Here is a 27,303-nt window from a genome sequence, read left to right on the forward strand (position 1 = left end):
TTTGAACTCCTCCTACTCCTCATCCTGCCTTTAGGGTACAAAAAATAGTAATCAGGGCCTAGTCTGGGTCTGTATGTGTGAGATAGATACACCTTTTGATATCATATTTTCTATTCCGCTATTCAATCTACACCCTTGGGGTAAAAAGAATTAAATTGCGGGATAGTCTGTATCGGTACGTGTGAGATACACCTTTCCAATTTTTGGGGCGCATCTTATACCGCCGAGGATTGCAGGGTGCTTCAGTTTGCCTCCTGCCTGTTCCGAACTCCTCCTACTCCTCATCCTGCCTTTAGGGTACAAAAAATAGTAATCAGGGCCTAGTCTGGGTCTGTGCGTGTGAGATAGATACACCTTTTGATAACATATTTTCTATTCCGCTATTCAATCTACAGCCTTGGGGTAAAAAGAATTAAATTGCGGGATAGTCTGTATCGGTACGTGTGAGATACACCTTTCCAATTTTTGGGGCGCATCTTACACCGCTGAGGATTGCAGGGTGCTTCAGTTTGCCTCCTGCCTGTTCCAAACTCCTCCTACTCCTCATCCTGCCTTTGGGGTCTCCAAATTGGGCACATGGCCTGAGCTTGCCCTTTACGCCTTGGAGGTGCTGGCGTGCCCTGCAGCCAGTGTATTATCTGAACGTGTATTTAGCACGGCTGGGGGCGTTATCACAGACAAGCGCAGCCGCCTGTCCAGAGACAATGTGGACAAGCTCACGTTCATTAAAATGAACCAGGCATGGATCCCACAGGACTTTTCCGTACCTTGTGCAGAATAGAGATGGATACCAACCTTACCCAGCCATTGTTCTATTTTTGCTCTTTCTCACTCTTTTGGGGTGTACCCTCATTTAAAATGACTGAAAAAAAGCAGTGTTGGCTACCTCGTCCTCCTCCACCGCCGCTTCCACCTACACCGCCACATCCACCACCACCTCAACCTCCCTCCTACTCCATATGGGCCTCGTCCTTCACAGATGAAGAAAAATTTTTTATTTTTCTGTTTTTTTTTGTTGTTTTAAGTTATTTCCCTATCCACATTTGTTTGCAGAGCACTTGCCATGCTCTTAACTACGTTTTGCTGCCATTTGCAGCACTCTAGCCCTTTCCATTGGTGTTTTAGAGCCATTTTAGTGCCTGAAAGTTCGGGTCCCCGTTGACTTCAATGGGGTTCGGTGTCCGGGTAAAGTTCGGAAAAAGTCCGGGACACGGACCCGGACTTTTTTTTCAAGTTCGGCCGAACCCGCCGAACACGGACATCCAGGTGTCCGCTCAACTCTAGTCACCATTGTTTTTATCAGTGATGTTGTCTTCAAGGACATGGTCTATTATTCCAAATAAACCCTTAATAAGGCACATAGAGGCATATTTACTACAGTATATAGTTACAAAGTTGCCCACCTTGTCTGCAGTCCTAATCTCTATATCATAATTACATTGAAATTCCTGTAAAGCCATTTTTTCTGATGTATTTATATTGTCTTTAAAATTTACCTTGGATACACATTCCTCAATTCCTATGTAAAAGCTCTGACAATGCACACTAATCCTGGAACCATTGATGGGGGAACGTTTATGTTTTTGGGTTTAACCACTTAAGCCCCGGAGGATTTGGCTCCTGAAAGACCAGGGGGTACTTTGCAATTCGGCACTGCGTGACTTTAACGGACAATTACGCGGTCGTGCGATGCTGTACCTAAACAAATTTGACGTCCTTTTTTTCCCACAAACAGAGCTTTCTTTTGGTGGTATTTGATCACCTGTGCGATTTTTTTGATCATGCGCTATAAACAAAAAAAGAGCATCAATTTTGCAAAAATAACAATATTTTTCACATTTTTTTATATGAAATTCCCCCCCAAAAAAATGTAAAAATCAAAATTTTTTAACATTTTCGGCCAATTTGTTTTATGCTACATATGTTTGGTAAACACATTTTTGTTGTTGTTTTTTTTTTTCAACGTGTAATGGCGGTGAGCTGCAATTTTTTTTGCGGTACTGCGATATTGCGGCAGACAGATCGGACCCTTGACTGACATTTTTGACACTTTTGGGGTTACCAGTGACATTTGTACAGTAATCAGTGCTATACATATGCACTGTTACTGTAAAATTACACTGGCAGTAAAGGGGTTAACTTTATTTGAGAGGGAGGGGCTGTGTGTGTCCCTAGGGGCATGATTCTAACTGTGATTGGCTGTGGCTTGAGCTGTAGGAACAATGATCAGCGGTCCTACATAGCAGAACCGTATGATCATTGTTTCTACACAGGGGAGAAGGACAGGCGGCTTGTTTACACTAGCTGCCTGCCTTTCCCCCTCTCCCCCGACGATCGCTGAGTGACCGGCGGACATCGGGTTTGGCGGTCACACGCGTGGGGGGGCCCGTGACCGCGCGGGAGCGGGAGAGCGCCGCTGGCTGCGCGCGCTCGCTCCCAGAGCCTCACAGGCTAGTGACGTATATATATATGTCACTCTGCCTGTGAGGGGCTGACCGCCGCAGTATATGTACTTGCGGCGGTTGGCAAGTGGTTAATACAGATTTAAAAGCTTTTTACTTTAGGCCCACTATAGAAAAGAACTCTGACCAGAGAGATATTGGGCAGGAACTAACACCTTTGGCTTGTTTCGAGAGCTGCCATATGCAGGTAGTTGTACTGACAGGGTGGCAGGCCTCAGTGTAGTCAGTGGCCTGTACTACTGCCCTATGCTAGCCACACATTTACCCTAGGCATATGTTAGGATTTCCGGGTAGAAAAATGCCCCCTACTCAGTAAGTTGAGAAGGTGTGGAAAGTAGGAATGAGGTGAAAGACAAAAAAAAAATATGTATTCAGTACATTAAAGCATATCCAAACTCACAAATAAATAAGTCCTTAGATGTGGCGGTGATATTTATTTTCTTCCTTTAGTTTTTCACATTAGGTTCACATCGTGATCCTGAAAATAACACACTTCCTTTAGGCTCATGTCAACATTTGCTTCTTTATTCCATTAAAGTTTAACTAAAGTCAAAACTTTTTTTAGTTTTGAAAAGATTGGGGGCTTAGAACCCTTGCCAGTTTTTATTGCTGTCTGTTCTCTACTTATCCTGTTTACCCTTGTCATTAAAAGTGAAAGTACAAGAAAATCACGTATTTTGTGTTGTCCCCAGAAAAGTAATAGAGGAGAAATCTTTCACTGGGGACACTATTTGTCAAGGTCCAGGGTCAGACTTGGAGACTAGTAGCTATATCAGTAGATAGGCTCCCAGTGATCAGCAGAATAAGTACACAAGTAGGTTACTTGGCAGATGACACGGTCTCACCAGGGGTTAGGGATCTAAGCAGTAATCAGTATTCACCGGAGCTCTTGATGGTGGAGATAGGTTTTGCTGCATGTTAGTCATGGTCAAGTCATGGTCCTCAGAATCGCCCCACCAGGAGGTGAGAAAACCGGGGTCCAGTAACAGATATAGCAGGTAGGAGTCAAGTAGAAGCACAGTCAGTAAACAAGCCAAAGGTCAGTAAAAAGTAGTTTCAGGTTGGGTTCAAGCAAAAGCACAGGTAGGTAACAAGTGGTAGTGAAGATAGGGACAGCTGCAGGTAGGCAAAGGAGCAAGATAGCGGCTGGAGAGAGCACAATAATCTGGTAAACAGGAAGTGCAGAGACATGGCTTAAATCGGAAGTTCATGGGAGGAATAAGGAGTTCAAGGTACACCACATACAAGAGACAAGGCAAGTTTGTTCTAAGAGATCAGACAGGAAGCTATCCAGCATCTGAGCAAGAAGACTAATAATGAGAACCAATCAGTGCAACCAAAACAAAACACTAAATGAAGCAAGCTGGGCACTGTAGGCAATTTTCAAAATAGCTATAGAGTAAACACAGGAAAAGAAGTGTAGCGAAAACAAAAAATATACAATAAGAAAGTCTTTAAGCTGGAATCTTAAAATAGTCCTAATAAAGTATAAATCGATACACATATTCATATTCAGGAGGTACTCAGCATGTTTACCATATTAATGTTTCATCTGTCACCCTCCACTTCACTGAATATTTGTATCTATTGATACTTTTTTGGGACTATTTTAAGATTCCAGCTTAAGGACTTTCTTACTGTACTGTATATTTTTTGTTTTCACTGCACTTTTTTTCCTGGGCTCAGCAAAAAGATCTTCTGCCAGAGGCAGCAGGGGTTGTGGGTTTAGACCCTGGTCCTGATACTAAGGAGGCCCAAGAGATTCCCTTAATTTGCAGGAATTTCCTCTAACTTTCTGGTGTGGCTATGGGACAGGAAGTGAAGGTAAATCTCCCCAATGGGAGATGGATGGCAAAAAAATATCTGACAGAGGTTATAACCCTTCCTTACTCTATCCAAAATGGTTTGCCTATAGTTCTACCTTAAGGAGGGAGTCAGGGTTGTCACATAGGCTAAAGTTCAAAAATGTCTGCCTTTGTTCATCTTTTCATTATGTGGTGAATTAATGGGGCTGGTAGTGTACACAATAAAGTTATCTTTATTGTGGTTTCTTTTACACTCTCAGAAAGTGACAAATATACTGCATTTCTTGCAAGAACAACCTATTTTATATATTAACCACATAACGACTGCCCACCACAGTTTTACTGCGGCAGGCAGCCGCTCCTGGGCAAAGCGACGTTATACTACGTCGCTCACTCAGGAGACTCTAGGGGGCGAGTGCGCCCCCGCTCGTTAGCTGGGGAGCCAGTGCGCCACCGGTCACTCGCAATCTCCTGCAGCTGAGAGAGAAGGACAGATGGCTGATGTAAACACAGCCATCTGTCATTCTCCCTGAAGTGATCACAGAGGCTATGTGATCCTGCTATATAGGATTACATGTCTCTATGATTACTTCACAAGCCACGCCCCCTGACAGTTAGAATCATGCCCCTAGGGACACATTTAACCCCTTGATCACACATACTGTTAACGCCTTCCCTGCCAGTGTCATTTTTACAGTAACAGTGCATATTTTTAGCACTGATTACTGTAGTAATGTCACTGGTACCCCTAAAAGTGTCAAAAATGTCAGTTAGGGGTCCGACCTGTCCGCCGCAATGTCGCAGTCCCGCAAACAAAAATGCAGATCGCCACCATTACTAGTAAAAAAAAAAAAAACAATAAAAATGACATAAATCTTTCCCGTAGTTAGTAAACGCAATATCTTTTGCGCAAACCAATCAAAATACGCTTATTGCGATTTTTTTTACCAAAAATATGTAGTAGAAAACAAATTGGCCTAAAATGTTAAAAAATGTAGATTTTTGGATTTTTGTTTTTGAGAATTTCATATAAAAGAATGTGAAAAATATTGTAATTTTTATAAAATTGTCACTCTTTTTTTGTTTATAAATAAAAATCGCACAGGTGATCAAATACCACCAAAAGAAAGCTCTATTTTTGGGAAAAAAAAGGACATCAATTTTGTTTGGGTACAGCGTCGCACTACCGCGCAATTGATAGATAAAGTAATGCAGTGCCGAATTGCAAAATAGGGCCTGGTAATTGAGCAGCCAAATCCTCTGGGGGTTAAAGTGGTTAAAGGTACTTATATACCACTGACAATTTAAGCAGTGCTATACATATATGTAATACATTCACATCAGTCCCTGCACTCAAATGCTTACAGTCTAAGGTCTCCCACCCTCATTCATACATACACATACTAGGGCCAATTTAGACATGAGCCAATGAACATACCAGCATGTATTTGGAGTGTGTAAGGAAATTGGAATACCCAGAGGAAACCCACCCAAGCACAGGGAAAATAGGCAAACTCCAAGGAAGTTGTGCAATGGTTGAGATTCGAATCAACGACTCAATAGCTGTCGGGCAGAAGAGCAAACCACTTAGCCACCATGCTGCCCAAAGTGTATTTTTTATACTTGATGCTCTTAGCCTAAAAAAAGAAAAGTAATGCAGCCACCATCCCAGGACTGGTAAGCTGCAATATATGACATTGGCACTGTCTGACCTAATTCATACAGTATCGGGCATAATATACAGTATGTCCCTGGGATGTACAATACACCATGGACCTTACTCAATGAGTATAGAACAAAGCAATATCTTTCCATAATGTTTGTAAAGTTTAAAGTTTAATGCATAGACCTTTGTGTTTTTTTCTCTATTTAATTTTTCAGATAAAAGTTTGATTCTCTCAGATGTAATAACTGAAATATTAGATGATATCAGTTGTGATAAATACTGTAGCTTATGGTAAGGTTGACAAAATAATTGTGCATCAACTAGAAAACTCTAGATCTCAGTGTTCATCATATACAGTTTTTTTTTTTAGTAATGTTTTACTAATATAAAGAATAAATGTTTACATATCTAACTATACTTAATGTTTATTAGATTTCTAGATCAATATTTCAGTATAACACAAAAACCTCAAAGATAAATAAAGTAATTTGTAAGACTTTAAAGACTGTTTGGGTTTCCTGTTGCTTGCTGTTCTCACTGTTCTCTAAAAGTCTGTGTAAACTGCAGTTGTAGCATAATTACATATATACAAACTTCCCAGGTCCAAGAGTCACAATGGAAGCATTCACATGTCAAAGTAAACTTCAAGCTGAGACATCTGGTACTTGAAAACCAAAATCAATGCATAGTGGACATCATGTTTCAATATAAACAGAGGACCATTAATATTACTAATTCTAGCAAACACAAATCCAAAGACATTAACTATGGAGTGAATTCCAACTTGATACTAACAAGTAAAGGTACCACCCTCCCCAGACTGAGATATGGCTTTTAATTGGTCAGGTCACATACCACTTGCAGTGTGCTCAAACTAACCTGCTGCCATTCCAGAAGTCAGGAGCCAAGGTAAGTTTCTCTCTTGATCTCTCCCTTTTTGCAATGACTTTACCTTGCACATTTGTACTTGTTCAATGTGATATTGTACAATATGTGAAGTGCTTAGGACTTTATAGTTCCTAATATTTTTAAATTATTTATAAATTGTTACCTGCTTACTTGTTTACTTCGTACTTTGATACATATATATATATATATATATATATATATATAGATATATCTATATATATAGATATAGATATATTGTATTAATATTTGCAATTGTCATTGGAATTCAATTAACCAAAAACATACTATCATTAGATATTAGGAGAATATTATTTTATTTTCTGCACACAACTGAAACTATGATAGCAAATATTTAACATTTGATGTAAGGAAATTATTTAAAAAAAACTGTACTTATGCCGACTATTATCCAACTATTATTAGCAATATTATTATTATTATTATTATTATTATTATTATTATTACTACTATTTCGAAAGCTAACTATTTTTGTTTTAAAAGATTTGTTTTTTATCACGTTTTTTGGAATTTATTCAATATATATATATATATATATATATATATATATATATATGTTTCACATATATTTCATAGATATACACACTCTGTTTTATATGTAACATAACCAAATGAAAATATTTAATCTGCAAAATGTTATTCCAACCTGAGACACTTTTGCAGTGGAAACAGGTAATTCAAGCAGAGTAGACTTGATGGGTGCTAAGCATAAAGTATCTTTGAGAATTTGACATAAATGAGAGCTTTGTACTGTTCTCAGTTCCCAGAGGAATTTCATATCCTCATGCCTAAAGCTGGTTCATAAAGACTTTCTTTCTTTTAAGCCACTGAAATTTAGTTTGTGTGTCAGTGCATTCTTGCACATGAATTGGTAATGTTTCTGGACTGAAGTTTACTGGGAGTTTGGAGATGAATAGGACAAGTGTATTGCACTATGCAACAGCTAGGGTTTTCAGGACTACTGTCATTCTCAGAGACGTTGCACGTCACATGCTTACTTACGCAGGGCTAAGTTCATTCCAGTGACACTAGATCTCCTTTGAATCAAAGTTTGTATATTTAAAACTAAATAAAGGAATACAATATAAGCTGCTAATTATTTTATAACATGATTTGATGAAAAGATGTGTTAAGGGTAGTTCTTTGTTTGAAAACAAAATATTTTCTTTAAACCAAAAATCAAACAGAGTGATTAGGTGGCACATGTGACAATATTTTTGCTTCTGACATAGCCAGTAGGGGTGCTGTTCCTTGACATTTTGTATTTGCTTATCAAAGCAAGCAATGTGGTGAGATCTCATTTAGATACATATATGCATTAGGCAACAAGCAATCATTTTGATGGAATGTTACAAAAGGGATAAAACATGAAGAACAGAATAGATGTACACATTAGCTTAGGAATGAATATAGATGTGGGCATTAGTAGGCCAATTCAGTAGAATATTTGCAGTTTACTGTTATTAGATCAGGCAAAAATGGTCTCTGATTAGCTTCTTTGGATTACTGCACTTCCTTACTGATTTAGGCTTTGCCTAATTATTTATGTCTGATAATGTACCAGAGAGCCAAATACATAATAGCAAACATTATGCAAAAGGGGCATCATGTTCCATTAGATGCTGGATGCCCAGTCTGTGGCACCGTGACTTGTATACTCAGTGGCATACATCCAAACTCTATGAGAGAGTATATTTATATGAAGGAAAGTCACTGAATTAATGCTACTGTGTGAGTTTCTCAATGCTTCTTCTTAAGTCCTGAAGTTCTGTCTGGACATAGCATCACATACTTTAGATATATTGAGACATGGGTCTACTTTACATAAACACATTAAATGTCACCTCTTTCAGCTATGGCATGAATGTTTTAAACTTTTTATTTACTGCTGTTTCAGTTTAAAGCATTGAAGAATGAAGACACTTGCAAATATAGTCCTGGGACTTTTTATAATTAAAGCAGTAGTATCTGCTCCTCCAACGGATAGCGTCAATTATGACACAGCGGCCTATGAGGTTGACTTACTTTATAATCTATATGACTACGATGAAAACACTAATATCGATCAAGGAGAGGTATGTATTTTCTCTTTATTTTAAATTTGTCATTGTTGTATAGACTAGGTTTCCCAGACACAAAAAATGATTACAGAATAAAGAGAACTATGCAAAATGTAGTAACCAACAGCAAGCAATCAGAAACACCTACCTGAATTAGCTGAAAAGCTCATATATGACTGGTTGTCATTATTAACTGTCAATTTTGCCTTGCTCTGTGTCTTTACATGGGCCCGAATATGTCTGGTTTAGCACTGTAAATTGCTGTTTACAAGCTTCACAATGCAATAAGTACTACAGGACTGATTTTCTAAAGTGTTTTCACCTGGTTTCTGAATTTGTATCCTCTATTTAAAAAGAAAAATGTATCCAGGGAGCTCTCCTTTATTGCATTCCTCAAACTCAGAAAACAGCAAGAGACAGCTGTCAAATGCTTGCTTTCTTTTAATTATTTCTTTTGTGAACCACATGTGAACAATTTCTGGAGCATAGTGACATGGTGATTTCTGGCAAAGCAAATAATCATTCTTAAGGCAGAGCCTCTGATTGGCCAGGTATGCCCATACTTAACTCACCAAAGAACCTTCAGTAGGGACTATAAAAGTAATATGTTACTTGCACCTAAGAGATTCATAGTTTATGAATTAATGAAGAAAGTTAAAAAATTGATACTTTTAAATATTTTTTGACTGTCATTTGGATTGATAAATGTAATAAAGAAAAGTTAACCATAGGATATGCCTGTTATAATGCAAACACAGGTCCTAAAACAAATTCATCTTTTAGTAATTAAATTACCCCGTATGTGTTTTATATTTATGATAACAGGAAATGACTTACAAGGAATAGATATCAGTTTAGAAGGGGATATTGATTTTCAAAAATGTAATCTACAACAATAATTACTGGCAAGAAATTCAACAAATGAAAAAAAAAAGACAAATGACTACTACATTACTCACTTTAAAATGAATTTAAACTGGGCATTCCACTACCATTTTCTTGAACAACAAAACTTTAGCACTTTCTAAAATTGTTTTAAATTCAGAAGTTAGAAATGTGATTAGCACAGTTAAGCTGAAGGGCAATGGAGCTAAGGGTAAATATACATTGTGGTGTGATATTTACACGGTGCCTCTTAACAATCAGACAGTGTTGTCTAACTCCTGAATCTGCAGACCATATGTGAAACATAGATGGCCTTATGGCATTTGATTCAAGTTAGCAGTTGGTCCCAGCAATAAATTGAAAGTTAAGTGCTGTTATAGGAAATTAAAAAAAGAAAGGGTGGATGAGAATGTACTGTCCTCTTTTTAACCTCACCATCCCAGTGAATGTTTAATGACACACCCCTATGGCTGTGATCGGGCAGTGCTTTGCTACTATAGCAAATTTTACATAAGGTTCAAACAAGTTATAAGGCTATTATTTTTACCTGGCTATCTTTGAAAATGATTTTGTTTGTTCCTATTTGATTTAATATTATTGTATACTCTTAGTTTAGTCCTCAAATGTTTCTCAGAATATTGTTTTATGATGTGCTGTTAATGTTTTCTTTCTGTTCTAATTTGCATATATAGCTTTTAAAAAAGTATTACCAAAAATTAAACATACTGTATATACTATATAACCTTACTGGCATCAAAATCTGTTTTACATAATATGATATCATTTTGATAATTTAGTGTTTTTTGAAGGCTAGTCTGGGCAAACCTTTATAGATATTGAAAGTCTATAAAAGTATAGCGAGAAAAAAAAACCTATTTTAGGTGCCTTGTAGATACCAAAACTAACTGATTATCTAATGTAGCACATTGGACTTCTACACTGTTATATTTATACCCGTGCTATGAAGTTATGCTATTAATCATTTTAAAGCAGAGTTCCGCCTTCCCCTCCAAAAATTAAAAGTCAGCAGCTACACATATTGTAGCTGCTGAATTTTAATATTTGGACACTTACCTGTCCTGGAGTCCAGCTATGTCAGCACTTACCTTTCCTGGAATCCAGCGATGTCGGATGCTGCCACCGCCATTGCCAGTAAGGAAACCCAGCAGTGAAGCCTTGCGCGCTGCGCATTCCTATTGGCTCGGCGGCAGGGGAAGGAGGAGGGGGCCGAACTTCCGGGACGGACAGCCGCGGCGCAGTGTCCCAGAAGAGGGGAAAGGGTACCTGTCAAAAATGGGTACCCCCTCCCCCCCGAAAGGTGCCAAATGTGGCAACGGAGGGGGGAGGAAGCAAAATAGCGGAAGTTCCATTTTTGGGTGGAACTCCGCATTAACTCTAATTTTTTTCTGTTTTCAACCCCCCATAACTGGAACATATCCCTAGAAGGAACATGAAGAAAAGCCTAAAACTTTAGACTAACTCTTAAAACATACCTTTATTGAAAAATGTTTTAACTTTGGATGGGGTAGGCTTTGGATTCCTATTGCTGTCTGTTACCCTATTTGGAAAATGTACCATCACTTCCTGCCCCAGACTTGACAGGAGTTGAAGTACCTCTAATTTGAGAGAAAACCCTACCTGTGGCAACTGTCACCAGAATAGATGATATCCTTATACTGTGATGGAGACTGCTGCAAAATTGTGGATTGTCCTTTCACTTCCTGTTTTGTTGACAATGGCCATTGAGACAAATAGACATGACAAATGTGTATTATGGGTCATACACAATAACAATACTCTGATAATGAGAGTTGATGTTTTTTCCCTATTTCTCCAAAACTATATATAAAAGGTATGTCTGGGGTTTTGGGTGCTTAACTTCTACCAGCAAACCCTGACAGTGCTTCCTCATAGCTGCCAAAGAAAATTATTATTTTCTCAATCCGCAGTCTTGAGTCTTTCTTTGTATGATTGTATTATTTATTCACTGTACTGGCCCTATGACCTATTCATAAATGTATTAAGGTGATAACTTTTATGGAGTTCATGAGGACTCTGAAGTACTGTAAGAAAAGGTTTTATCAGCATAGAGATGAAAAAAATTACTTGCCATGCTTAGGATTTGACCAACATTGGTCTTATTTGCTTAGAAGAACTTCTAATAGGGATTGATATGTACAGAAATGCCTTTTTGAATATTTTCTTTTTTTTTTTTTTATGTTGGCAGACTTTTCTCTGGGGCAAGGGAAGGTTTGTGCAAGTAGTCACCACAATGATCCAATCAAAGCCACCACCCAAATGTAAATTTCCCCTATGTAGTGCCTTCCTTACCCCATAATAGGATGAGTGTGAAGTTTAAGAGGAACTGTCACAGAACAAAGCAAGTTTACAGTAGTCCAGAATATACAGTATGCATATTGAGTAGTCACTTATCCCCTATCAAGCCAGCCTAGATGGTCCACTCTTTTTATCCATAGCCTCCTGGAGAATATTTTGGATTCACACTGAATAGTGATGGCCCTTGTTGAAGAACCTTTTTTTTTTCCATTTTTATTGATCATATAGAATTTGTTTGTATCTACCAGGTCCTAACCAAATGCTCATTGGAAACATTATTGTGCAGCTGCACTATTACAGGACCAAAAAGACCCTGCCCCATGCTGCTAGGATAGCACCTCTATGTTATTTTATGGACCTGCTTATCAGATTTTTTAAGACCTTACCCCACGGTACAAGTATAGGAGCTTAAAACCATACCTCTAAATCCTCATAAAACCTCAAATCAAAAATAAATGAGGGTTTCCGTTTAGCCTACAATTCGCCTACAGGAGTAAGAAATACACCTGTATCACCCATGAAGCTATATGTGAGAGACTGGAAAATCTACAGCTGTATCCAATGGAAGATGGAGCCAACTGTGACTCCCAAAGGTTGTCTCCAGTGTGCTTTCAGTAGACTTCCCCTACACACTTGAACTAGAACCCTCATCTTACACCTGAGCCTGTGTGGCATGGCAGTAACAATCACTTATCTTGGAGTCACACTTCTGATCCCTTCAGCTAACAGGGCTCTCCCAATCTACCCTTCTGCACTTGGCAATTGGTTGTTTTGCTGCCAACCAACACTAACCTTCTACTAGCTATCTAACTTTTTACTTGAGTGTTTTTTTTCCAAGAAGTTACCCTAAGGCTCAAGAGTGCCATCTCCTGACATTGGAATGCTAGGGTATATCTCATTACCTGGCCCATCGTGCCTTCCTTTAAACTTCTTCAGTTCATCTATCTTAGATTTGGCTGTCACTGTGACTATTAGTGTGACTCTCAACCATCTTACTATCCAGGGGGATACCTTGCTCACGTGCTTGTTATCTAATGAATTGGTATGCCCAATAAGTTACTGGCCATGTTTCCGCAGCTTCATCTTCTTCCCCTTCCTCTACTGTACTGTTCCTTTACTCTCTGTGGAGCCCCACTCCCTTATCCCTCTGTAGAGACTGTAGACCGGTCTTTTCCTTTTACTTGTGATTTTATTTTGTGAAATATAGAAATGTTAGCCATAGTTAGCTGTAATGTTAAAGAGCTTAATTTGTCCTATAAAAGAGTCAAAGCATTATGTTCCTTCTGCACTTTTTAAGGACGATATCTGTCTACAACAACAAATTTTTATACTAAATCAGTATGAAAATACTTTAGCAACACCTTCCCACAAATATTTCTTGCAAATTACAATACGAAAGGGGGTTCTTGATGGGCTTCCACCACTCTGCCCACTTTACTGTTTAGCAAATTTTGGCTGATACAGTGGGGAGATACCTTTTACTACAGGGCTAACTTTAGGATCATAAGTGTTAGCAACTATGCCCTAACCTTGATCATCTCCCAACTGTCATAGACACTCGTAAAAAGATAAACTGATTGTGTGTGACTATTCCAACCTGATGCTATAACTGACATTAGACAAAACGAGTGTCTCCCCCACAACAATCGATCTACAGCCAAATTTCATATACTGCTTGAACAACATACTTAATAGATATTTGGAGGATACTTTGTTAAATTATGCTGCTGAAAAACAATTGAAAAGTGTTAAGCACACTTTCTACCTTAAGGGTAAATAACAGGATCCCCTCTTGGCAAAACAGGTTCCAATGCTGGGTTCTAATTATAAACATATTGGGCTAAAAATAGGCAACCAGACTCATGTGAGAGTTACAATGAAAATCCTTCAAGAATTCAGACACCATTTGTCAAAACTTTACATTACAATGGACAATACTGGACATTTCTCCTTGTCATAGGCTGATTAATTCTTCACCCACCTGCCCCATCCCATCCTTTTTGAATTGGCAAACATTGGAACTTTTTTTTCCATCAGAGAAGGTTCTTATATAAAGCACCTAAAAAAAAGGTCCAGAATGGCTTCATGGCCTTATATAGCAAAGAAAGTGCTGGAAAACTTGCCCTGCTCCTGTTTAAATATTTTCTCAGTATCCTGTATGATCATAACTGACCAAAACACTTCAAATACTGCATATTTAACCTATGGGTCAAACTGCAGAGCAATTCCCCTACTGAACCTAGATGTTAAGTTCCTGGCAAAAATTCTAGCCACTACTCTTAGTGAAGTGATTGGGCTCCTGGTGCCTAGGAATCAGATGTTTCATGGCAAAATGCCAGGAGAGTAATGTCTGCAGGATTATACATCTTATTTGCCAATAAGATGAATCCCGGCCATCATTCTGTCACTTAACTTCAAAAAGGCCAATACTTTGGTCTCCTGGTCATTCCTCTCCTACATTCTATCTAGGTGGCGCAGTGGTCCATTTCAGGCATGGAGATAACATTCCATGACGTATGCTCTCTGTAGTTTGGCATAAAACTAGTCCTTTTGCAGACAATGCCATTATATAGTTAACCTAAACCATCACTACTCTCCCAAACCTAATGGACATTCTTTCTTGATTGACACTGGTATGTTTTATGATAAATGCCTGCTTGCAACATCCACATGTACAATCCCCTTGCCATGTATGACTGATAATTGCCTTTAGAGATCAAATAATCAATTACCTTTTATGACTATGGCCTGTGTCTGTGGCTGATCTTTTTTTTTTACAATTCCCCCTTACAGTCAATTGTCTGTTGAACCCACTTGCTGACTTAAACACCAGGACAGTGAGATATCCCCCATATCTTGCACCCTTCCTCTTCTGGCAACAGCTGCAATTCACTCAGTTTAGTTTCTATCCCCCTGCTTCCAAAAACTACCCCCCCCCCCCAATCTCATGTGCCTTTGGAAATGTCCACTCTGTCTGTAACAAGTTCAGATCTGTACATGACCTTTTATCTCCCATTTCTTTAACATACTTGCCATTACTGAAACCTGACTTAAAGATTCCTGCTACACTCTCCAATAGTAGCCTCTATTGGACTCAGTAGATGGAAAGGAGGTGGAGTTGAAATCCTTCTATCCCCATCAAGCACCCTTCAAGTCCTTCCTACCCCTCCATCTCTATCCCTCACTTCTGAGATGCACTGTATTCATATGTTTTCTCCAATTTCTTTGAGGATTGCAGTGATTTATTGGCCTCTTGGACCAGTATCATGCTTTTTTGATGACTTCTCTGACTGGTTAACCTAATCTATCTCCTCTGAAATACTCACTTGGTGATGTTAATATTCTTGGTGACTTAATATTCCTGTTAATGTTAACAGCCCAACTACATCTGAACTTCTCAACTTTACCTCATCTTTTGACCTAATACAATGGACACACAATTCCACACACTCCAATGGTAATACTTGTATTCTCCCATCTTTGCACTCCTGGAACCTCACCAAACCTTCCCTTTCCTTTCTCTGATCACAAGCTTGTCAGTTTCACTGTCAGTATCCTTGTCTCCAACCACCTATCCCTCCAAGCAGCAAACAATTACTTGTAGAAACCTTTGCTACTTAAACCCTTCTCCACTTTATTCTGCTACTGACCACCTCTATGACAAAATCTCTCCTCTTTCCTGTCCTAACCTGGCCACCTTTGTCTACAACAGTTCACTCTCATCCTGACTGGAGGCACTTGCTCCTCTAGCTACATGCAGAATCAGTCCCCAATCATTACAGCCTCGACAAACTGATGACACCAGAAATCTCAAGAGAAATTGCGGTGCTCTTGAATGACAATGGAATAAAACCAAATCCCTGCAGGACGTCACCCTTTTCAATTTTGCACTCCTACCTCAATGCTGCCAAAAACATACTTTGTCACTCCTATTAATACCTTGTTATCCAGTCCTTGTTGTCTCTTCTCTACCCTTAACTCTCTTTTTGTCCCCCACCCCCTCTACCCCACTGCCCAAAAGATTAACAATCACTTCAAAAACAAGACTGATGCAATGCGTGAGACTTCTACTGAACCAATATCTTCCCCACTTAACATACCTTGGCTACTAGTAAAGAAGTAACAAAATTTTTCTCAGATGCATTGCTCACCTAACCAATTGTCCCCTGGATCCTGTTCCCTCACAACTTCTATGGTCACCCTCTAATCCATCCTATGCTCTCTCATCCGAATCTTCAATCTCTCCCTATCTACTAGTACCTTCCTCTCCCCTCTAAAGCATGCACAGATCACCCCATACTTAAAAAGCCCTCACATGATCTCACCAACCTTGCTCGAATTCACCAGGAATCTTTTAGAACACTTAGTCTGTAACCGCTTGATCTCCTACTTCACTATAAACAACCTTCTTGACCCCTTACAGTCTGGCTGTTGCTTACAGAAGTCCACACTCCTACTAAAACTCCCTAACAATTTACTAACTGCTGAAACCAATGACCACTACTCCATGCTCTTACTACTATACCTATGTGCAGCCTTTGATACTGTTGACCACCCACTCCTTCTCTATAAACTCTCACTCCCTTGGCCTCTGAGATTCAGCTCTTTTCCTGGTTCTGCTTCTATATATCACAGCACTCCTTCAGTGTCACTTATAACTTTGTCTCCTCCTCTCCACTTCCTCTTTCTTAAGGGGTCCCCAAAGGTTCTGTTCTTGGATTCCTTCTCCTGTCTATCTACACTTCTTCTCTTGGTCACTTGATACCCTCCCATGGCTTCCAATACCATCTTTATGCTGATGACACCCAAATCTATGTCTCTACTCCTCACCTCACTCATTCAGTCCCCTCTCACATCTCAACTTACTAACTGACATGGATGTCACACCACTTCCTTTAATTACATTTTTTCTAAAACCAAACTGATAACATTCCCTCCTGCTCGTGCTCTTCCCTGTGACTTTTCCATCGAGATCAATAATACAACTATCAGTCCCTCCCCTCATGCCAGGGTACTAGGTGTAATCCTAGACTCTGACCTATCCTTTGGGCCCCAAATCCAATTGCTGTCAAAAGCTTGTAGACTACCAAGCTGCTCATTCACTCCCTTGTTTTCTCTCGCCTTGACTACTGCAACTCCTTTCTCATTGGCAATAGGACTGTTGGTGCTATATAAATCCTATAAAATAATATTATTAATAGTTTTACTTCTCTCTCCAGCCTTCATGGCAATAGCCACAGGCCCATAGCTCTTAATTTCATGTTACCTTTACAAACGATCCTCCACCTTCAACAAACCTATGATTAATGCTGGTTTTCACAATCCCTTCCTTACTTGGGGATATAAATGACTAAAGCCTAGTACACACAGGCTAAATGTCTGACGGCAATGGCTGGTTACTACTGAATTCGGCCTCTGTGTACGGCGGACGGTCAAACAGAATGACGGCTGAGTTCTGGACTGACTGGGTTGCTGGGCTGACTAGCTGGGCTGGGTTCGGCCTGTCAAAAAGTATACATTTTTGTTAGTATAGTGCAGGGGTGATTAAGTAATGCATAGTTCACATTTAAATTCTATATAATACAAAGTGCAGTGGTCAGGAGTAAGTAACACAGAGTTTAGAGGTCAGTAATGCAGGGTTCACCTGTCAGTAGTAAGTAATGCTGAGTTAACAGTTCAGAAGTAAGTAAAGAAGACTATAGAGATCAGGAGGAAGTAAAACGGAGTTCACAGGTCATAGCAAGTAATGCAAAGTTCACAGGTAAGGAGTAAGTAGTGCAGAGTTCACAGTTCAGGAGTTAGTAAAGCAGACTTTAGAGGTCAGGAGTAAGTTACGCACAATTCACAGGTCAGTGGTAAGTAATGTCACCTATCACGTACCTGGTAGCAGAGCCTGAAATGAAGAGGAAGGCCTCTCTTACACCTCTGACTGAGGGCCCCTGGTAGTATGAACAGAAGGCACCTTGCAGTGTAGCACGAGTGCCTAAAGGTCTTGTCAGAAGCAGAGCGGGTATCCGCATCAGACGGAAGAGGTCATCAGTAGACTTCAGCGCAGCAGACAGGCTGGTAGGCAGCTGGAGGATGGCAGACTGAAGCAAGCTGGTACTGGCGACAGCAGGCAGGTGAGGCATGCACTGGTAGCAGACTGTAGAACAGCAGGCACAGCAGGACGTTTCGGGAAGCAGGCAAGACGGGTTATTTACTGGCAGGACAGATCAGGTACAGAGAAGCAGGCACTGGTGTGGTCTGGATACAAGTTGGGTCAGGAGCCAATTAGTGCAATAGAAGCCAATGGAGCAGACAGAACTGGTGGTCAAGGATAAGCCAGGGTCAGTGCAGGCGGAGTTCAGAGAGTGGTCAGAGAAGCCGGGTCAGCAACTGGAATCAGGATACAGGATAACAGGAACACAGGATGCAGGGAAGGCTAAAAGACAAAGCAGCACTGATCCTGAGACTAGGCTGGGTTTTAATAGCCTGTTTGATGCCAACATCTGTCACAGGTGCAAGTGAATGCGTGATGGATTGTGTGCACGTGAGTACAAGCATGCATATATGTATTAGCCAGTGCCCAATTCTTGCGAGTATGAAAAGGAACATGTTTTAGTCTATGCAAAGAATGCCTTTCCTTACATCACCCTTGCCACTTTCTCTTAAAGCCAAACCCCAGGAATATTCTTTATTACCAATTTACATTGGCCCTGCTTGGCATGATGCAATTATTCATATGTTATGTCTGGAAGGCCCTCAGGGATACTAAAAACCACTGCAATTAGCTATGCTACATACAGCGATAGTCACGATCCTCCGTGTTCTGGTTGAGCAGCTTCCTCACTGCACATTGAACACAGCGGGTTGCTCTCTGTGCACTGCCACCATGTAGAGAACACTTTTTTGTGTCACAGTGAATGCAAGGAGTACTCTAACTTGACATGGGTAGATCATTATCTCCACTATCTGCAATCAGAGCACATTCTGTATTCACCTTATATTCATTAAAAAAGTACAAGGTATTCTTTGAAGTGACCCCCTACAATGATGAAGTCTTTCAAGTAAGACCAGTAAGATCATGACTATGACTGTATGTAGCGTGGGCTACTATAATGGTTTTCAGCATCCAAAGCAGCCACCCAGATATAACATATGGATAATTAAATCATGCCAAGCTGGACGAATGTAAGTTGGCAAAGTGATAACTGCTGGAGTTCCACTTTAAATGTGAAACTCAGGACAAGTGAGTGAACTAGTCTGTGGAGGTCAGATTTCACAGTGGATACTGAGTGAACCCTTGACTCTGTGATTCACTCTACTTTGATGACGTGCTTGTTGTGACATTGCTATGCCTTTCCATAAGTCCTACCGTTTACAACGCCAAAGAGGAACTTCATCCTTCTCATAAAATAACAACAAAGGTACCTTTAGAAATGTTTAGTTATGACAAACTACAAGCAGAAGCTAATTGCAGGCTTTTTATTATTTGTATACCTTATTTTTCTTCTCCTCCCCATTCATCTCATGGTGGCAATTTTTACTAAGGGCAGATTAATCCTTCTCCCTTTTCTTCCTGGAACTCTGCCTAGAATTCTGGGTCTGCATCCTAGATCATGTGACAGGAACTTCCCAGGATGCATTTGTGAGTCCAGGGTACATCACTTGTGCCTCAAAAAAAAAAAACAGAAAATGGAAAAAAATCATTTTAAGCAAAATAATAACAAAGTTTAAAACTCACACTACTCACCAGTGTGTCTGTGCTTTTTGAAAATCGATTTCAAAGCAGGCTAAAGGGCTGTAACTGAAACATCAATTCACTGTAACCTTTTCATTTTTATTTTAAAGCAACCCTGTCACTGAAAAACACTTAAAACTCAAAAAGCTCCTTAACACCTTCCTGCCTGGCCTATAGCAAATGGCTGGATGGCGGTTTAACTGTTGTGAATGGGCATCATATGACGTTCTTTACAACATGCTGCTCGTGCGCGCTCCTGGGGGCGCGCAGCGTGGCGATTGGTGGTGCGGTGTTTCTCTCGGACACACCGCGTCTCTGATCACGGTAAGGAGCCTATGATGTAGGCTCTTTACCATGTGATTAGCTGTGTCCAATCACAGCTGATCACTGTGTAAATAGAAAGTTCCGGTTATTGCCATTCACATATTCACGCTGACAGCATGTGAGTACTAATGAGGAGAACCAATAAGCAGGTTTCCTTACAATGGGGGTCAGCACTGAGGGACTGTCTCTGATTTGAAACAATGTTCAAGAAAAGTGGTTGTTGGGCGCTTCTGACCAGGCAAGAGGGAAGGGAGTCCACCGCTGTAGGGGGGGGCGCAGGGGATGCTCCAAATTCTTGTTAGGAGACTGTCCTGAATGGCAGGGTACAAGGCAGCACTGGCAGGAAAACTCAGAGGAATCCGCTGGCACAGGTAGAAAGAAAAGAACAGGCGCCACTGTAATTAGCCAAACAATTTATTGCACAAAATACATAGTGACTTACACATGGGTAAGCTGCAGTCCGTATCGCAGCGTCTCCAGCGCACGATCCGGCCGTCCACCGGTCCGGAGGTGACGTCACAGAAAGCTGGTCAAAGACTTGGTTATACCGGAAGCCGCAAATGGAACGCAGGCTCCCGGAAATGACGCAACGCGTTTCGGAGCATGCGCACTCGGCTCCTTCCTCAAGCTCCCAAGCCATTTCTTCCCAGGCTCTGGCAGCCCTATGTCTCTTGCCCTGTCTTTGGGCTCACATTTGCCCCCAGACACACTCAGCCCTCCTTCCCCTGGCTCTCCCCTGACGGTCATTTTGTCCATGCGGTGGGAGATCTAAACTCTCCTGGCCAATAAATATTGCAATATTATTTTTTAGTTAATTCAAATGATTGCATGAAAACCAATGTGAATAAGGTGTCCTTGGGCTCACAATCACCCCCAGACCCGCTCCTCCCTCTTCACCTAGGTTCTCCCCTGACAATCATTTTTTCCATCCATTGGGGAGATCTAAACTCTCTTGGCCAATAAATATTGCAATATTTATTTTTCTGTTGATTCAAATGGTTGCATGAAAACCAATGTGAATAAGGTGTCCTTGGGCTTACAATAACTCCCAGACACACTCCTCCCTCCTTCCCCAGGCTCTCCGCTGACAGTCATTTTGTTCATGCATTGAGCAGATCTAAACTCTCCTGGCCAATAAATATTGCAATATTCATTTTTCAGTTGAAATGGTTGCATGAAAACCAATGGGAAAAAGGTGTCCTTGGGCTCACAATGCATACTAGCACATTATGATATTGTCTTGCAGGAGGAAGATTTTTTTTTTTTTTTTTTGTTACAAGAGTTTACTATTGCTTCAATAAATTCAATTTTTTTTTTTTTTTTTGGTGACCAGTAGGGCTTTTTTATCAGCTGTTAAAAAATGTAAAAATCTTTTTGCTTAAGTTTTTTTTTCTCTGACTTTAGGGTAGAATGGGATGTGTTAAAACCTTTATTGGTTTGTATTGCTGTCTGTGTCTCCAATATGGAGATTTATTCTCTCTTTTTCTATTTGTGTTTTTTTTTACCAATTCTACCACAGAAATTTGTTTTTTTTTTAATACGTCCTTATTTTTTTACCATTATTTGTTTGTTTATTTATTTGTTTTTAGACCTTCCATAACGATACCATGATATTATAAATCTTACAAATTAGGAAATATCCTGGGCCTAAATCTATTTTTTATGGGAGAGGAGTTTTACTTTCTCATATTTGGCATATAAGGTAGAATTTGGTAATGCTGTTCATTATTTCTAAAGAAAAACAAACCTTTAACTAGAAAAAGAAAGAATCTGTGTGATTGCTACACAAGTCATTTTATAATTCATTGTTAGTAGAATTACTTACCCATGTATTGTTCCTACCATTTATGAAGCCATCAAACTAACATAGAAGTGATGTATAAATAAGGGGGGGGGGGGGGTTGAGGTAACAGGCACTGCGTCTATATTGATAATAAGGGGCACTACAAACGGACGTTTATAAGCCGGAAAAAGGCAAATATGATCGTAATAACATTTCTATCTTCACATTGAATATGATCAATAGAGATGGCCTTGCGGTTTGCCCAGCGGTCGGTTCGCGGCGAATTTTGCTTGTTCGCTACCCGCCAAATTTGCAAACACATGGTGTCGTTCTCGGCGGCCATATTTGTTTACATTGGGGAGAACCCATGACACAGCCGTCAGGTGGAATGGGACAGCCAATTGAAACATTCCAGCACATGGACAGTCCCCCTACCCTATAAATAGACCTGACCTGGCGGCCATTTCACATTCCGCTTTCTGCCAGTGTAGGGAGAGGTCTGCTGTGCTCCTCAGGGAGAGTTTGCTAGACTCATATAGCACTGTGAAGATCCAAAAAAGTCCTTTTCAGGGCTGGTATTCTTCGTTATAGGTCTACTAGTATCTTTTGAGCTTAGGGAGAGGTATCCATTGGTGGCTTTAGGGGCAGTTAGAGATTGGCTGCAGTCACACACAAATCGCTCTGTCAATGTCCACAAAAGTCATTTAAAATGCTCCAATGTTGTTATAGGGTCTATTACAGTCTCTTTACTATAGGGCCAGGTATCCAGTGGTTGCTTTAGGGGCAGTTAGAGATTGGCTGCAGTCACACACAAATCGCTCTGTCAATGTCCACAAAAGTCATTTAAAATGCTCCAATGTTGTTATAGGGTCTATTACAGTCTCTTTACTATAAGGGCAGGTATCCAGTGGTTGCTTTAAGGGCAGTTAGAGATTGGCTGCAGTCACACACGAATTGCTCTGTTAATGTCCACAAAAGTCATTTAAAGGGCTGCAAATTTGTTGGTATTGCTGTGCAGTGCACTAAAAAGGGGGGGGGGGGTAATCCACAGTATAATATACTTTGTAGAAAGCATATTATAGTGGATTAGTGCTATTATTGTGCACTGTGCAGCATTGTGACAGGTGTGGTGGTGAGACTGAGCGTTTCTGCAGCAACACTACACACAGTGACAAATGCACTTATAATGTATTATAACTGGTGTGATTGCCCCCCCCCATGCCACATATTGAAGTGGGGTGTTATCTGAGTAAACTATTTAAAGTGTATTTGTGTCATGCAACAATATTGCCTAGTTTGCTGAGTGAAGTCTGGTACACACAGCGCCAAACTCACTGGCCAATTATTTGAACTGGTGTGCTACACCAATGCCCCCCCCCATGCCACATATTGAAGTGGGGTGTTATCTGAGTAAACTTTTTCAAGTTTATTTGTGTCATGCAACAATATTGCCTAGTTTGCTGAGTGAAGTCTGGTTCACACAGCGCCAAACTCACTGGCCAATTTTTTGAACTGGTGTGCTACACCAATGCCCCCCCCCCCATGCCACATATTGAAGTTGGGTGTTATTCAACAGTATAATTTTCTAAGAGTGTATTTTAGTCTCGCACAAATTTGGCCTCTCGCTGTGTAAACAGTGCCACACACAGTGACAACAGTTACTGGCCAATTATTTGTAGAACTGGTGTAATAAACCTGTGCCCCCCCCCCCCCGCAATGCCACATATTGAATTGAGGTGTTATTTAACAGTATACTTTTCTAAAATTGTATTTTAGTCCTGCAAACATTTGGCCTCTTTTGCTGAGTTAACTGTGCTACACACAGTGACAACAGTTCATTGCCAATTATTTGTAGAACTGGCGGACTGACGGACCGGCAGATAGGGAGGAGAGGCAGGCCTAACTTGCATTGCACAAGAGGTAGAAAGCAGACTGCAAATGTATCAGGAGCGAGCCATCAACCATGTACAGTTACATCTGGCGCTCCCAGGACGCCGGCACATGGCTCCGCAGTGTGGGCTTTTTTTAACGTGTCCGTTGCTGACACCAGTGTTGCCATCTGCAGCCTTTGCAGTCAACGCATAAGTCGCGGTAAGCCCAACACTCACTAAGGGACAACCGCCTTAAGAAGGCACCTGAACTCCCATCACCGAGTGGGAGCAACACCGTCAGAACCCACAAAGCCACACTCCAGGCTCTCACTGTCCAGCCCCTTCTTCTTCTGCTTCTCCTTCTCCTCTCTCCTCACATTTGCCCTCCACTCCATCTTCCATGATGCCGTCGTCACATTGTTCTGGAAAAAGGCAGGCTTCTGTGGTCCAAATGTTGGAGCGGAAAAAAATGATGACGCCGGATAACCCTCTTGCCCAACGTTTGACTGCTGGCTTGTTGGAACTGATAGCCCGCCATCCGCCAACTACTGCCATATCAACTGGTGGACTCGGAGGCCTTTCGTAAATTTGTGGCCATTGGAACTCCACAATGGAAGGTCCCAGGCAGGAAATATTTCTTGCAAAAGGGCATTCCAGAGCTGTATGACCATGTTAAGGGGCAAGTGAATATATCTCTGGCACACCGTGTTGGTGCCAAGATACATCTGCCCACAGACACATGGTCTAGCAAACACGGGCATGGAAGGTATATCACTTTTACTGCCCACTGGGTGAACCTTCTGATGGCCGTTAAGCATGTAACCCGTGGCACCCGTGTAGATTTAGTTGTACCGCCACGGATTGCAAGCAGGCCTGCCTATTCTTCTCCTCCTCCTTCATCCTCCCTCTCCTCCTCGGCTGACTCCTCCTCTTCCGCTGCTACCGTCTCTTCCCCTGTGCCGCCCAAGATCCCCAGAACCTATTCCACATGCCAGGTGAGACATTGCCATGCTGTGCTGTGTCTGTTGTGCCTGGAAGCCAAGAGCCACACTGGTCCTGCACTCCTTTCAGCTTTGCATTCACAGGCACATCAGTGGCTGAGACCACTGAATTTGTCAGTTGGTAAAGTGGTGTGCGACAATGGTGCCAATCTGCTGAGCGTGATGAAACAGGGCAAAATAACACACGTGCCATGCATGGCACACGTCCTGAACTTGGTGGTGCAGTGATTCGTTGGCAAATACCCAAATACGGGCCATTTTCGAAGATCTTACACAGCCATGGCTCGCCTTGCTGAGATTCAGCGGCAACACAACCTGCCCCTCAGGTGTCTTATTTGTTACTGCCTGACGCGATGGAACTCAACGTTGCATGAGCTCGATAGGCTGCTCCAGCAGAAACGTGCAGTTAATGGCAGGACAGATTCTGGGGAGCTTGGATTTGTTTCACCTCGCCAGTGGCTGCTCATGCGGGACGCATGCAGACTTCTGCGGCCATTCGATCAGATCACCAAACTGGTCAGTCACGACCAGGGCGCCATAAGTGACATCATACCTTATGCCTTCTTTCTGGAGCGTGCATTGATCAAGCCATCGAGGAGCAGGAGCAGGAAGATCAGGAAGTCGCAATGTTGGATGAATTCCCAGGGGGTGCTACTCCATCTGAGACAAATCAACAGCAGGAGTCTGAAGAGGAGTCAGAGGAGGAGGATGGTGCTGGCGGGGATGAGGAGGAGCAAGAAGAGCATGCTTTAAACCTTTCTGGGATCCCTGCTGTTATCCGTGGATGGGGGGAGGAGAACGAGGATGACATTATGCTGGATGATGAGCTGGAAGCAGGCCACTATACCGCTTCCAGTTTAGTGGGAATGGGGGCCTACATGCTGCAGTGTTTTAAGGGGGACCCCCGTATAAAATGCATAAAGGCCAAGGACCAGTATTGGGTGGCAACGTACTTAGACCCCCGGTACAAACACAAAATGGTGGAAATGTTACCACAATCACAGAGGGCGGTCAGAATGCAGCACTTCCAGGCCTTGCTGCGGGAAATGCTGCATTCTGCTTTTCCGTGCGCTGGCAGAGGAATTTCCAGTCACAGAGAGACAGTTGCGGGTAGCAATCCAACAGCGCCTGCAAGAAGAGGGCGGTTGGAAGATGTCTTGGTCACTTCAGATATGAGATCCTTCTTTCAGCCGAACCATCGACTGCTGTACTCCGGATCCAGCATGAGGGAATGCCTAGACCAACAGGTGTCCGACTACATTGGGTTAACGGCCGATGTGGACGCTCTGAGGAGTGATGAACCCCTGGACTACTGGGTGGGCAGGCTTGACCTCTGGCCAGAGCTTGCACAATTTGCAATGGAAATGTTGGCTTGCCCCCCGTCCAGTGTCCTGTCCGAAAGGACGTTCAGCGCAGCAGGGGGGGGATCGTGACTGATAAGTGCACTCGCCTAGCTCATGACAGTGTAGACTACATCAATGAATGAGGCATGGATCTCTGAGGAATTCAACACATGTGACCAGTAGACCAGGTTTCATCGAAATTCCTCATGCCAGGCCACAAATTTCCGCCAGACTGCCATCCACCCACAACAATTCCTGGTCCTTGGCTTCGCTACATACAGCGGCATCAAAGGCATTTCATGTCCATTGAATGGCAAATTTTTGTGGCCTTTCAGGGCCGACAATTATTTTTTCTGTGAAAATCTAATGTACCTCCAGCCACCAAATACTAAGTTCTTTGCTGTCAGTTCAACCCATGTGAGCTAATTTTTAGAGCCTATACAGGCCCACACTTACCGTTCTGTGTACTGTGAACGCCTACTGTACCTCTAGCCATCAAAAACGAAGTTCTTTGCTGTCAGTTAAACCCATGTGGGCTAATTTTTTGGGGCCTTTTATGGCCAACACTTACTTCTATATCATGTGAATGCCTAATGTACCTTCAGCCACAGAAAACTACGTTCTTAGCTGTCAGGTAAATGCATGTGGGCCAATTTTTGGGGCCTGGAATGGCCAAGACTTACTTCTTTATATTGTGAATGCCTAATTTTTAGATAGATAGATAGATACAACTTTATTGTCATTGCATAGTACAGGTACACAGCAACGAGATGCAGTTTGGCATCTACCAGAAGTGCAAAATGTAGCAATCGTGCAAAAGTGCAGATAATATCTAGCATATTTACAGTGCAGATAACCATCTAGCATAATTAAAAAATATATATACACAAATGAATGTGAAATATTGGGCAAAATGTACTGTAATGATAAAGATACATACAGATATAAATAGTGCAGATGTACTAAGGAGTGAAAAGATATACTATGTAGTATGTACATGTATAGTACAGAGGTTATATACAGTCTTTTGTTTGTGTTTGTTTTGTAATGATTAGCGGTGTAATGTTGAGTTCAGTAATATGATGGTGGATGGAAAAAAGCTGTCCCTGAACCTGC

General features: G+C 41.3%; 1 protein-coding gene across 1 annotated transcript in view; it reads left to right on the top strand.

Annotated features, from left to right (window-relative positions):
• The first annotated feature begins 7,798 nt into the window (after positions 1 to 7,798).
• The window catches only part of EPYC (epiphycan), an 88,969-nt gene continuing 69,464 nt past the window's right edge, over positions 7,799 to 27,303 (top strand). The window contains exons 1-2 of the mRNA XM_082254835.1: positions 7,799 to 7,909; positions 8,765 to 8,935. Coding sequence (XP_082110961.1) covers positions 8,774 to 8,935 — 162 coding nt within the window. The 5' untranslated portion in view covers positions 7,799 to 7,909; positions 8,765 to 8,773. The remainder of the gene's footprint in view (positions 7,910 to 8,764; positions 8,936 to 27,303) is intronic.

The sequence above is a fragment of the Pelophylax lessonae genome (genome assembly GCF_965119305.1).
Source record: "Pelophylax lessonae genome assembly, chromosome: 4".
Lineage (NCBI taxonomy): Eukaryota > Metazoa > Chordata > Amphibia > Anura > Ranidae > Pelophylax > Pelophylax lessonae.